Source organism: Culex pipiens, chromosome 3, assembly GCF_016801865.2.
Source record: "Culex pipiens pallens isolate TS chromosome 3, TS_CPP_V2, whole genome shotgun sequence".
Taxonomy (NCBI): domain Eukaryota; kingdom Metazoa; phylum Arthropoda; class Insecta; order Diptera; family Culicidae; genus Culex; species Culex pipiens.
This window is the reverse complement of record NC_068939.1, coordinates 104162766-104175059: the sequence shown is the minus strand read 5'-3', so window position 1 is coordinate 104175059 and position 12294 is coordinate 104162766. Positions and strand designations below refer to the sequence as shown.

General features: G+C 41.5%; 2 protein-coding genes across 2 annotated transcripts in view; both read right to left on the bottom strand.

Annotated features, from left to right (window-relative positions):
* LOC120427939 (glypican-6) overlaps positions 1-4533 on the bottom strand; it is a 37839-nt gene extending 33306 nt beyond the window's left edge. Inside the window, exon 1 of the mRNA XM_039592885.2 lies at positions 3245-4533. Coding sequence (XP_039448819.1) covers positions 3245-3518 — 274 coding nt within the window. The 5' untranslated portion in view covers positions 3519-4533. The remainder of the gene's footprint in view (positions 1-3244) is intronic.
* Positions 4534-9342: 4809 nt separating this feature from the next.
* On the bottom strand, positions 9343-11301 carry LOC120427937 (uncharacterized). Its single transcript, XM_039592882.1, has one exon. The coding sequence runs from the start codon at positions 11299-11301 to the stop codon at positions 9343-9345; it is 1959 nt and encodes a 652-aa protein (XP_039448816.1).
* Positions 11302-12294: the final 993 nt, after the last annotated feature.

Sequence of the window (12294 nt, the reverse complement as noted above, 5' to 3'; positions counted from 1 at the left end):
GCTTTTAACGTTTAGGATCCTGTAACGGTATCTTTCGCTTAACGAAACCTAATACTCTGTCTTGGTCCATGTTTAGGATAATGGGGTGTACAAATATCGGCATAATTTGATTTCTACCCTGAAACGTTCCTAATCGACTAAATAACGGGTAGCAAAGAAAACTGAACTGCAAATTCTGCAGTACTTGATGTCGGTAATAAACAGCTAAATATTCAACACAATATTTATTCGTGTCATTTAACTGCCCATTCCAGGAGGCCGGCCACACTTATTCTATTCACGAGCCCCGGTCCTGCATCCTGTGTGTTCCCGCCCAAGTTTTCCGGTCAGAGCAACAGCAGCAGCAGCAAATTATCCACCAGCAAACACGAGAAAGTGTGAAGAAGAGAAGCCAAGGCAGACACGTTTGCCCTCTCTTGCATAGTGTTATTGTTTTGTCATTATAGAACCGAGCGAGGCGCCACAGCAACTGTCTGGGCTATAGAACTATATGTTGCCTTCCTTCGAGTTACCTCTCCATTCCCATAGAATCCCAACCCGGCCTCGGCATCCGTCCCACACACCCAAGCCCTCCTGCTCGATTCAGAGAAAAAGGAGGAAATGAAAACGAACTTCTTTCCACACAAGTGAGAAGAAACCGTGGAATGCATGCTTGCGGGTCTCTCTATATCTATAGAGGCAGTATACCAAATCCAGCCTTTCAACCTTTTCTTGGCCGCTTTTTTACTCATTTTTCCTGGTAAGGTTCTATTTTTATGCTGCTTTGCCGGATAAAATCGGTATCACAGCAGCAAAAAAGCTCTAAGATGATGAAAATGTGCCGCTGCATTCAGGTAACGGAGATGAGCTACTTGCCGTGATTAAACTTGAAAAGTCGTGATTTTTTTCTGCGGCATGCACTTGGATCGAAATGTGTGTTATGCAACGATGTCCTTCAAGCCATGTGATAAGTTTTCTAGTTCACCATGGTTTGAATTTGACATTATTTTTCCAAGCAAGTATACTACAAAGGTGCATACATATTATTTACAAATACTTCACATTACTTATCAGATAAGCCCTAGGCTATAAACGTTTTCATCGCAGATTTTGTCATTGTAATCATCGATTGAGGTTCATTTGATTAAATTGGCAGTCCCTTAATTGCATGAATTTATGGATTTTTAATTACCAATTGATTACAATTACCTTTAACTTTTCTATTAATTTTTCATACTTCAGTACAACATAGTTCTCTCAACATTGTTCATAGCTCAAAATAATCTAGCTATAGCTCAACACTTTTCATTCTGGTACACGTAGCCGTGGGTTCATAAAAAAAAACATGTTCAAAGTGAAAACTCGTAAATGATTTGTAACAATATGTAGAATATCTTCGTCAAAGCTGCGTCGCCACAGAAAGCAAGTACTATTTACGGAGAAGCCACATTCTATGGCAACATAATTTTCTCAACAGCACACCCAACAACCACAACAGTCAGCCGAGCTTTCCATCATCACTGAATGCAACAGCATCCCTCCCTCGCTGATACCGCTCCCATTCAGCTCCTAATACTACTTGAATGACATGAAAGGATAAAAGCAAATATTTATGTGTCAGTCGAGAGCGGTAGAGGGATGCGCGGGGAAGGAGGAAGCTGTTGAAGAACAGGGCATGTGCTACATCCGACAAGAAAGACTTTTCCTGCATTCGTTTCATAGCAATCCTTGTACGAGTTTTAAATACACACGATTCGTACAGTAGCAGCACGATTTTCCGGAAGAATACATTTATTTAGATTGGATAGATGTCAACTCGTGTATTCTTACTAATAAAAGATATTGAATTGATGTTTCCTTTACTGATACACATTTTAATGTATAAATATCGCAAAAATAAAGAAATTCTAAACTATGTAACATTCTGCTCCCAAGAACCTATCCAATGCTTCGTTTTCCGAGCTCTAATCCCCATTTTTGTTTACCCAGACTGACGAGTCGTCGTCCTGCTTTCGACTACGACGACTCGGGCTTCGCTTTTTCTCGAGTTCTCGTGAACCTGCTTTCATTGGCCGAGACCACCCTTTATGGAGGCAGATTGGCGCACATGTGGCACCAGCAGACACACCACGCGCTCTCTGCGATCATCTTCCGGTAGATATATTTATTTAATTTCTATATATAAATATTCGAATCGACATATTTTGTATATCTTTCCTTCAGGTACATACAAACACCGAATAGGAAACGTAGCGTGTATGTGAGGCACCGTGTGAGGAACAGAGAGTTTGATTATTCTGTGGACTGGATACATGACTCGGCTGTTCGATACACATTCAGCAGAAATCGATAACTCGAGTGCGACTGTAAATATCACAAGCCCAGATATAATGAATTATTCTACCGTTTGTTTAAATTGCATTTCTAATTGGCGTTAATGTTGTTTCCGTTGGAATGTTATTAAATCTGATCGTTTGTTGTTTTCTTCCAAATCTGTCCTGAGAAGATTTATTTGAATAATTTCAATTGCGAATTTCCATGTTTCCCAATTGAGTCTTAGAATGAATGTTTAATTGCTGATGTTATCATGCAATGTGATATAGAACATTTTTCTAAGCGCAATAACGGTTTGTGTGACAACAACATGTTAAAAATGGATTTTATGATTATTAAACAAATCAAGGCTTTTCTTGACACAAAGTCTCTTCTTTGACAGATTTAGTCCGTTTAAGTTAAATTTTCACCACTCTAATGAGCTATGTCATTGAAATGATAGGAAAGGTTCACGTTTTTTTCTAATAAAAACATCCGTTCAACGCGATATTGTCCCTTTCAATTCAGATTTGATGTCATTTTAAGGTGAGTTTGATGTTAAAACCCTGTTGAAGAAAAAAACACTTGCAAACTTCTGCTTTGTTCTGTTTTTACGAAATCACTTTTTTTGGGAGCAAGTAGATTATAAATAGCATGAAAACTGCTTACTGGGACAAAAAGCGTCGTACGTTTAGAAATCCGCGAAATCGATCCAAAGAATATGACACAGTTATGCGTAAAACGACATAATGCAAGTTATTAATCCTAATAAAACAGTCAATTAGAATATTTTATTAAAAGTCCTTATAAAAAATCAGCGTCCATGAAAAGTTTTACAATTATTTTTAGCCAAACTTTAGAGCAAGTGGGGAATGGAAATCACTCTTGATACGTGCTATCTACCGAGATATAGATAGGTCTAATGTTCTGATAATGAAACACAACAACTCACCTGTAACTGGGTCGACTGGCCAGTTTGCCACATTGAAGCCTCGCTGCTCGAAGATGGGATGCACAGTGGAGCAGGTTCGTTTGCCGCCATTCGAGCTGGAGGGAGTGCTCTCGTTGTGCAACTGCAGCTGGTTTTCGCTGCTATTTCCGCCGATTGGTCCAGCCAAAGGAACCGTGTTGGCGTTCGATGCGTGCCAATAACAGCCGCACAGAATCAACAAGTGCAACCAGCCAGCATAGCTGATTAGCAATGTTGGCCGTTTCAAGACTGCCATATTTCTTATGATTTGTGTGTACGGCTCAAGTGGTTATTACGGAAGTCCAGTAAGCGTTCCGTTCTTGCCGAGATGTACTGGGACTTGGAAAGTTACACAATAACGGACATAGTTTTTGCGCGCACAAACAACACACTCGCGAAGTACTTGTTAATTACAGACTGTGGCCAATTCGAGAGCACACTGCTCAAATCTGTGAATGACTTCCTACCAGAACCGGCTTCCTCTAATTAAGTCTGCAAACTTTAGTATACCGCTCACCTTTCCTGCTGGCCGAGTGTTAGTTCTGAACCACGCACGCACACAGCCCCGAGCTCACCTGGGAGGTGGTATTTCACCGGTGCACACACCCAAACTTCGGCATAAGTTTTTCTTCTTTTGTACAAATTTATCACCTAATCCCGAGCGCAATCCGCAATATTGCCCCTCGGCGAATAAACTTTTTTCCGGAATTCGCAAAGAAAACTAATTACACACTACACACACTCGCGCGCCACCGAAGCAAAAACCGCACACCAGCACTCACACAAACAAGCTGCGGCGGTCTGATACTCTCAATGATGCTTCTCTCCCAACTCGCTCCTTTCTTCTGTTCAACCAGCAAAGTGCAACACCGACGATTCACGCTCTGCCACTTTCTTATGAGAGGGATGAACGGACGGACAACATCGCACCACTACACGGCCGCCAATACCAAATTTTACTCAATGAACGAGATTTTACTCCCCTACACAATCACAGTTCCTGTGCTTAATGATTTTTGAAATTTTTGCACTAAATCACCAATTCATGGCTTTATATCTCACTTCACTTTACAAAAAGAAAACTCTTTTAAAATAAATACCGCCAAATTTCTAACGTTCAACACGGTAGTTCACTACAAAGCAGTACAGAGAACACAGATATGTACGAAACACATAAAAATAGTGCAAATAAAAATATGTGAAATTGATCCTCACGGGACAACAGCACAGAGTGTGTATCGTCCGGATCACTCCAAAGCTAAAAACGTACTGAGCCAAAGCAAATCTGAGAGAGAAATGTTGCTGCTGCCGTGAGACGAAGAAAGGTGGCTTGAATGGTAATTGGACAGTGTTGCCATTAATGTTGGCGACTCTCGGAGAGAATTGATACTCATTTTAAAACTTATCTAACGATTGATGGATGAAACAAGATGTAATGTGTGGATTCTCAACAAGTGAAAGGTTAGTTATCACCTCAGCTCGATGAATTAAGATCACTACCATGTGATAGCAGCAACCTTTCAATAATGATCATGACATAGATCAAGTAAAACTGGCACCAATGCTTCGGTTTCGGCGTTTAAGCAAAAGAGAACCATGAACCGAATGGAATGCCATTAGGAAAGAGAGTTGATTATATGAATGAATGAAAGAGATAGGTGTACAATGCTGGAAAGGCATATGTTTTACTCCCTCTTTTAAGTCCTATGAATAGCTACAGCATATATGAATGGAAGTATACAGCGCTGTGCCAACGTGCAATGAGTTGAAGTTAACAGGTATAACTTAATGAATGACAAAGTAATCCATCCTTTAAATCAGGCCTGCCCAACGTCCGGCCCGCGGGCCGGATCCTGCCCGTGAGGCCATTTCATCCGGCCCTCGACTGCTTTTCAAAATAGTTCTTTGAATGGCCCTTAAGTCTTATAATGAAATATTGAATACAATATTGAATGTCCAAATTAAAAAAAAAAATAGGTTCGAGATCAAATTTAAATCAGGAACATTAAGTTTTATTTTTGCTTCATAAATAAAATGTTGCTAATCCAGCTTATTATTTGGATTTTCCTGTTTTTTAATGTGTTTTTTTTTTCAAATTCAAACATTGTGTATTGTGAATTTGATTCTTATCATTTCTATATTGATATTTTCAGAATCAATTAGTAAACTGAAAATGGTACAAGAAAATAAATTTTAAAAACGATACTAAATCCACCCTTAGGTGGTTGGCGCCTTCCTCACATTTAAAGGGTGCTATACAACATACAGAAAGTGCGTAAATAACACTTAAGTGCTTATAACTTCTGATAGGGTTGTCAGATCTTCAATGTTTTGGACGCGTTAGAAAGGTCTTTTGAATACCCATAAAACGATAGGTCGCATGATAGATTTGCACAACTTTTCCATCAAAATATCTGAGATCCGGCCTCCAAAAAGTGCATAAATAACTCTGAAGTGCTTATAACTTTTGATAGGGTTGTCAGATCTTCAATGTTTTGGACGCGTTGGAAAGCTCTTTTGAATACCTACAACGATAGGTCGCATGAGAGATCCGGACAATGTTTTCATCAACATATCTGAGATCCGGCCTCCAAAAAGCGTATAAATAACACTTAAGTGCTTATAACTTTTGATAGATTTGTTTTATCTTCAATGTGTTAGACGCGTTGAAATAGCAGTTTATGCAACATGTTGCATAAAGAGGACTTTCTCACCACGAGTCGTACATTTATCCAACGAGGTTCACCGAGTTGGATAAATACGAAGAGTGCTGAAGAATCAAGTTTTGCAACGAGTTCCATACAACATTTTTTGCAATTCCAAAAAACACACACTGAGTGAAATTTTATGTCAAATTTTTATGTATTTTGTCAATAAACCTTGCAATAAACCGTTTAAATAAAAAAAATGTTGAAAAGTGTTACTTTTCTAAACAAGTGCTAAAAGTTCAACTTTTCAGCACCCATTTGAGTGCTGAAAAGTAGAACTTTTCAGCATTTATTTTGAAAAGTGTTGCTATTCGATTCTGTTATTTTTGGTACAGAAAAGTAGGCTATTTCGTCGTTCAAGAATGACAGGAAAAGTAAGTAGTTTCACGACGGAATTGCAAAAAGGTCTTTTTGCAATTCCACTGTGAAACTGTCAACTTTTCCTGTCCTTCTGGAGAAACGAAACGGCCTACTTTTCCCTACCAAAAATAACAGAATGGAAAATTAATACCTTTCAATAACAGTGCTGAAAAGTTCTACTTTTCAACACTGAAATGGGTGCTGAAAAGTTAATCTTTTCAACACTAGTATCGAAAAGTAACATTTTTCAATATTTGTTTTGTTTTGAACTATGAATTTACTAAACACATGCATGTTTGACATAAAATTCCATTAATGAAGCGTTTTTTGGAATTGCAAAAAATGTTGTAAGCAACTTGTTGCAAAACTTGATTTTTTCAGCACTCGTCGTATTTATCCAACTCGGTAAACCTCGTTGGATAAATGTACAACTCGTGCTGAAAAAATCTTCTTTTTGCAACTTGTTGCATAAACTACTATTTAAATACCTTTCTGAAAATGTATAGCATGACGGGTATTCTTACAAAAACCACCCTTTTTACAATCTTCCGGACTTTTGTTAAAATCGTTTTTTAGCATAACTTTTGAAGTACTTTACTAAACTGCATAATTTTTAATAGCGACTTATGGGACCCCAAGACGGATCGAATGACGCCAAAACAGACAAAATCGGTTCAGCCAATGTCGAGATAATCGAGTGACAATTTTTTGATCAACATCCCACCACACACAAGGTGGGTCTAGGAGGTCTAATTGAGAAGTTCATTTTTCGAGTGATTTTATAGCCTTTCCTCAGTAACGTGAGGAAGGCAAAAAGGTAAAATATCTATATGAAAAAAAAACTTGAATTGTTGTCTTAAAATGTACAAAAAGACACTTAATTAAAATTTTAATCAGGTTTTAGTTGAGGAACATGATTCAAATTGATTTTGTAAATATATTATCGAGCAAGCAATGATGTATTTCATCAAAACAAGTTTTTAGCGATATAGTTTCTTTTGAAAAAAGGTTAAAAAAGCAAATTGGTCACACTTAAAATGAAGATTGCGGCAAATATTGTTTAACATTAAAAAAAATCCCAAAATTAGCCAAGAAATCATGCAGCAACACTATTTTTTTCGTAAACTCAGAAATTCAAAGAATAACGAATTGAAAATATATATTATCCTACACTGTTTATATTTGTGTGTTTTTAAAATAACTTTTAAATATTTTGTAAAATATTTCAGTAAAGGTGCACAACAACACAAAACTGTATTTTTGTAATTTGCATCCCAATTTCGCTTCAATACATTTTATCATGCCTCATTGATTTTTTTCTTGCATTTTTGTGTTAAGGATATTAAACTTTAAGAAACATGCAACGACCAATTGAATTTGAATACACTCAAACCCCGATGGTTTGACACCAATTGTTGTCAAACGAACTGGGTCACTTGTAAGTTTGACACCCCTTTTACACAGAGTTTACACACACTTCCAAACGTTTGTTTTGATAGTGTGCGTGAGCGCCGCATAAAAAGTGACAGTTCGTCACTTTTTAGTTTGACTTTGACCAACTAATGGGGTACAAACTAAAAACATTTCAAACGAAAAAGTCATCGGGGTTGAGTGTATTTAAAAAAAAAATATTGATATCAGGGTATTTAATTCAATTTTAAGCACATAAATATAAATCAACACCAATTGTTGAAAATTATGTTGTATTTCTTTCGTAAGCGGTGCGTAACTTCGGAAGGAACCGGTCAAGAAAAAATCAAATGGGCAGCAGCGGCAGCGCAAGCAAGTCAGAGAGGGTGAAGAAAAGCCCCAAGAAATCGCTCCCTCTCCTTTATTCTGCTGTTCGTAAAGCTGTTTCTTGACCCCTTTCCTTCCGATCTCCATACTAGCCCATAGAATCAAAATATATTATTCATATTTACAACACTTTTTAATAATTTGTTTAATACTAGAAAAAATATTAAAATAATTTTATGAGAAAGACTTGTTTACCTTTTCAACCAATATTAAACAATATTAATATTACAAAGGTTGGGCACCCCTGTTTTTAATATACGGACATTGAATGAATGAGTGATGTTCTTCAATTTTTCTCAACAGGTAAAGCATACTGCAAAAATCCTCATTGTACAGAACTTGGTACAGAATTATTGAACGTTTTTAAATTGCTGGGAAATATAGCCTTCCTCACCTCATTTCTATTACAGAGCAGATTCGGTAATTCGAATTTCGCTACTTCGGGTGGGGTGTGTCCCAGCCCGACCCTAAGATGACAGTTTTCGTGCGTCCCCATGCTTCTTCCTCCCACAAAGATTCAGAATTGTGTTGTTGTTTGAACACTGTGCTCCAACATGGTTAAAACTGCTGTCCTAATTTGCCCCATGTGTCCCGATTGACCCCAGTTTACGGTATTAAATTTAGTTGATGACTTTTATTATTTTTACCATATCAACATAGATAAACATACTGATTTTTAACTGTTATTTGTTAAACCGAGAAAAAATGCTTTTGAAGTGAGTTGCGTTGGAGAATTTGAACGGTGTGCGTCGCGGTCCTCGCGCAGGATTTTCGTTGCCGTTTCCGTCTTTGTTGTCCCTCCGATTGTGTGTGTTTTTCGGTCCGGGCGGTTTCGCGTTTTCGAATTTTAGTTGGTTTGATCTTTCCACAGCCGGCTGTCTAAGATTGAATCATTTATGCTAAACTCAACATCAAATAACCGGGAATAGTCTCATCCGCATCCTCCGACTGTTTGCCTTGAGAATGCATAATACATCACACCTGTTTCCCGTTTTACTTCGAGTGGACTGTATTCTTTCTCGATTTTCGGATTTTTTCTTTCCGCGAACGGATCGAGTAAAAACGCGCGCGTCTTGCCTTTTTCTGTTACACGCTAAACTCTACTCCTTTATTTTGGCTCAATCAAGTACACGGAAAAATATACACGTCAAAGTTTTTGCACAGAAGGTGCACGTCTATTCAACATTTCAATTCGCCATCCATGCTCTTGTAGATTCACTCTGCTGCATGCTTCAAGACACCGCCAACCACCCATCCGAACTCAGTTTCTCGAAGCGAGGGCAAGTTCTCCGCCAGCGTGATTTTCCCAGACTTGATCAGGTTCCAGAACAATCCAGCTCCCAAGAGCATATCAATCTGACCTGCCGAATTGAACCTTGGATCGGCGAGTTCAATGTTTGGCGGCAGGTTCCAGCTTGTGATGTCGACTGATTCCGGCGGCAGGTCAGCGACGATTCTCGGAGTGACCAACAACTCTAGCTCAGTCGAGAAATCAGTGACGCGGGACTTCACCGTCGTTCGGACCAAGTTGCTGATCCTCGTTTGGCTTTCGTGCAAACCACTAACCTGGTAGTTGGCACGCTCCTTCTTGATCGCCAGTTTGTTGGCAAATCGTTCCGTGACGAAGTGGTGCTGCGACCCGGAGTCTATGAGCGCCCGACACAAGTGCAGGCCGCTGCTTCTGCCGTTGACGAGTACGACGGCGGTCGAAAGAAGGGTCTGTTTCCTTGCAGGGCCTGGCCGGCGTTTGTCCGTTGGCTTCGGCGTAATCGGCGCCGGCGAAATCGGAACGACCATCTGCTTCTTCACTCCATCAGTGTGGAGCATGGTGTGATGCCGCTTGCCACAGATCTTGCAGGTGCTCATGGAAGTACAAGCTGCCACGCGATGTCCTCTCCTCAAACAGTTGAAGCACAACCCACATTTCCGCAAATGGTTGTACTTCTCGTTGACGGATTTTCCCTTGAACTGCTCGCACCCGTTCAAACCGTGTTGCCGGTTGCATACGGAACACTTCTGCGTACCAGCTATCAGCATCGCTACCGATCTGTGCGGCTTCACTTTTTCCACTGTTTCACTGCACTGCTCGACCACCTCCAGAACTCGGCACTTCTCCTTTAAGTACGCGATCGTGGCCGCGTACGTCGGTAGCTCTCCGGCTTTTCGTTGCAATTCCCACGCCAACCGCGTCTCCTTGTCCATCCGTGCTGCCAGCAGGTTCATCAGCATCTGCTCACCCAATCCGTCGACAGGAAGTTGCAGATTCTTCAACGCCTCGATGTGCTTGACGCACGTGTCAATCAATTTCCGGAACGCGACGGCGTCGTCATTTGTGATCTTCGGCAGATTGAACAAAGCTTCGATGTGCTTGTCGATAATCACTCGCTTGTCCTCGTAGGTTTCCACCAAGAGAGCCCACGCTGCCTCGTAGTCGTTGTTGTTTATGATGTCCTGGTCGATCACGCCTTCCGCCTTCCCAACCAGCGAGTTTCGAAGGTGGTACAGCTTCATCGACGGAGCCTCGCCTTGATACCGGTCCATCACGCTCTTAAACATACACTTAAACGAGAACCAGTTCTCGTAAGTGCCGTCGAACTTCGGTAAGGGCACTCTGAGGGGCGGCAGGTATTGCGGGGCAACCGCAGTCGCGGGCCCCGCTGGGACGAGCGCGACGCTCGGCTTCGAAAGCTTCTCGATCAACTCGTTGAGCTGGATCGTCAGATTGTTGTGCAGCGCCTCAAACTTCAGGTAGCATGCTCGATGCTGCTTCTCCTCATCTGGTGTAAGTACCAGTCCGTAGACCTGGTTCTGGAACGCGTTGTACTCTCCGTAGCAGGCCTCCACCGTCTTCAACTGCAACTTCAGGAAGTGCAGATTCTTCAGGTGTTGGTTCGGTTGCTCCGGCGTAGTCTTGATTGCAGCTTTCACCCGCTCCAGCTTTTCCGCCACCGCGTCCCGCTGCCGCATCAGCACTTTCAGCTGCTCCTCCATCTTCCGCGTTTCCTCTTTTCGGCGCTGTTCTTGGAGCTGCTCGCTAATCGGCGTCACCGGAACCACTTTCACTTCACTTTTGTCTTTCGTCTCGCTCTTTTGAGCGTCACTTTTTTTCGCACTGTTCGCGGGAGTTTTCTTCTTCGGCGTCTTCTTCTTACCACCTTTGGGCGTTCTCAGCATTTTCCATGCCCGTCGCTAGGTGGGGCTACGCCTCGACGCTCCTCAAACACACTCACACGCGGGCACGTCGGCCGCGCGATCGGATCGGATTTCTCCGTCACTTCCGGACCCCTTGTCCAGTCTTTCGGAAACTTTTTCCGATCTTCCGGAGCACTTCCCGGTCTTCCACCAGCACTGGCTGTCGGATCGCGCACCTTTCACAGCGTGGGTGCTACGCCCTCGACATCACACACACGCGCATACACGGACACGTCGACCGTGATCGCAATCGGATTTTCCTTCGAAAATCCGTCAAATTCACTCCCGGAACACTACTCCAGCATCCGGCTCGTGTAGGACCACAATGTTTCCCGTTTTACTTCGAGTGGACTGTATTCTTTCTCGATTTTCGGATTTTTTCTTTCCGCGAACGGATCGAGTAAAAACGCGCGCGTCTTGCCTTTTTCTGTTACACGCTAAACTCTACTCCTTTATTTTGGCTCAATCAAGTACACGGAAAAATATACACGTCAAAGTTTTTGCACAGAAGGTGCACGTCTATTCAAACATGTCGAACAACACCATTAAACAAAATTTATTGATTATTGGGTCGCATCATCATCCTCTATGTTGAATCCTGGCCATTACCCTTACCCACTAACAAAATCCCAAGTAGAAGTAGTTTTCCGGCACACGCGGGGGTGTGGATATCGTATAGAACCCACCCTTGGTAGCAGCCTGTGCTAACTAACATTCCCGTCCCATTCCCTCGAGATCTACAAACTGACATGGCGGGCGCCGTTGGTGGCCAACGACTGTTTCCTATTCGCACCGGCTCTAGTTTTGATGATCGTGATGTTTTATCTTTTCAGCGCATTCATGCATGCTGTTGATAAGGGAAACATCATTTGATCGTTGAAGCGTGTGACCGGTTGTGTTGATGGGATATTATGGTCCTGTTCAGCAACGGAGAAGGACAACCATGGGTGGTCTCTCATGCTCATGCTCATGCTC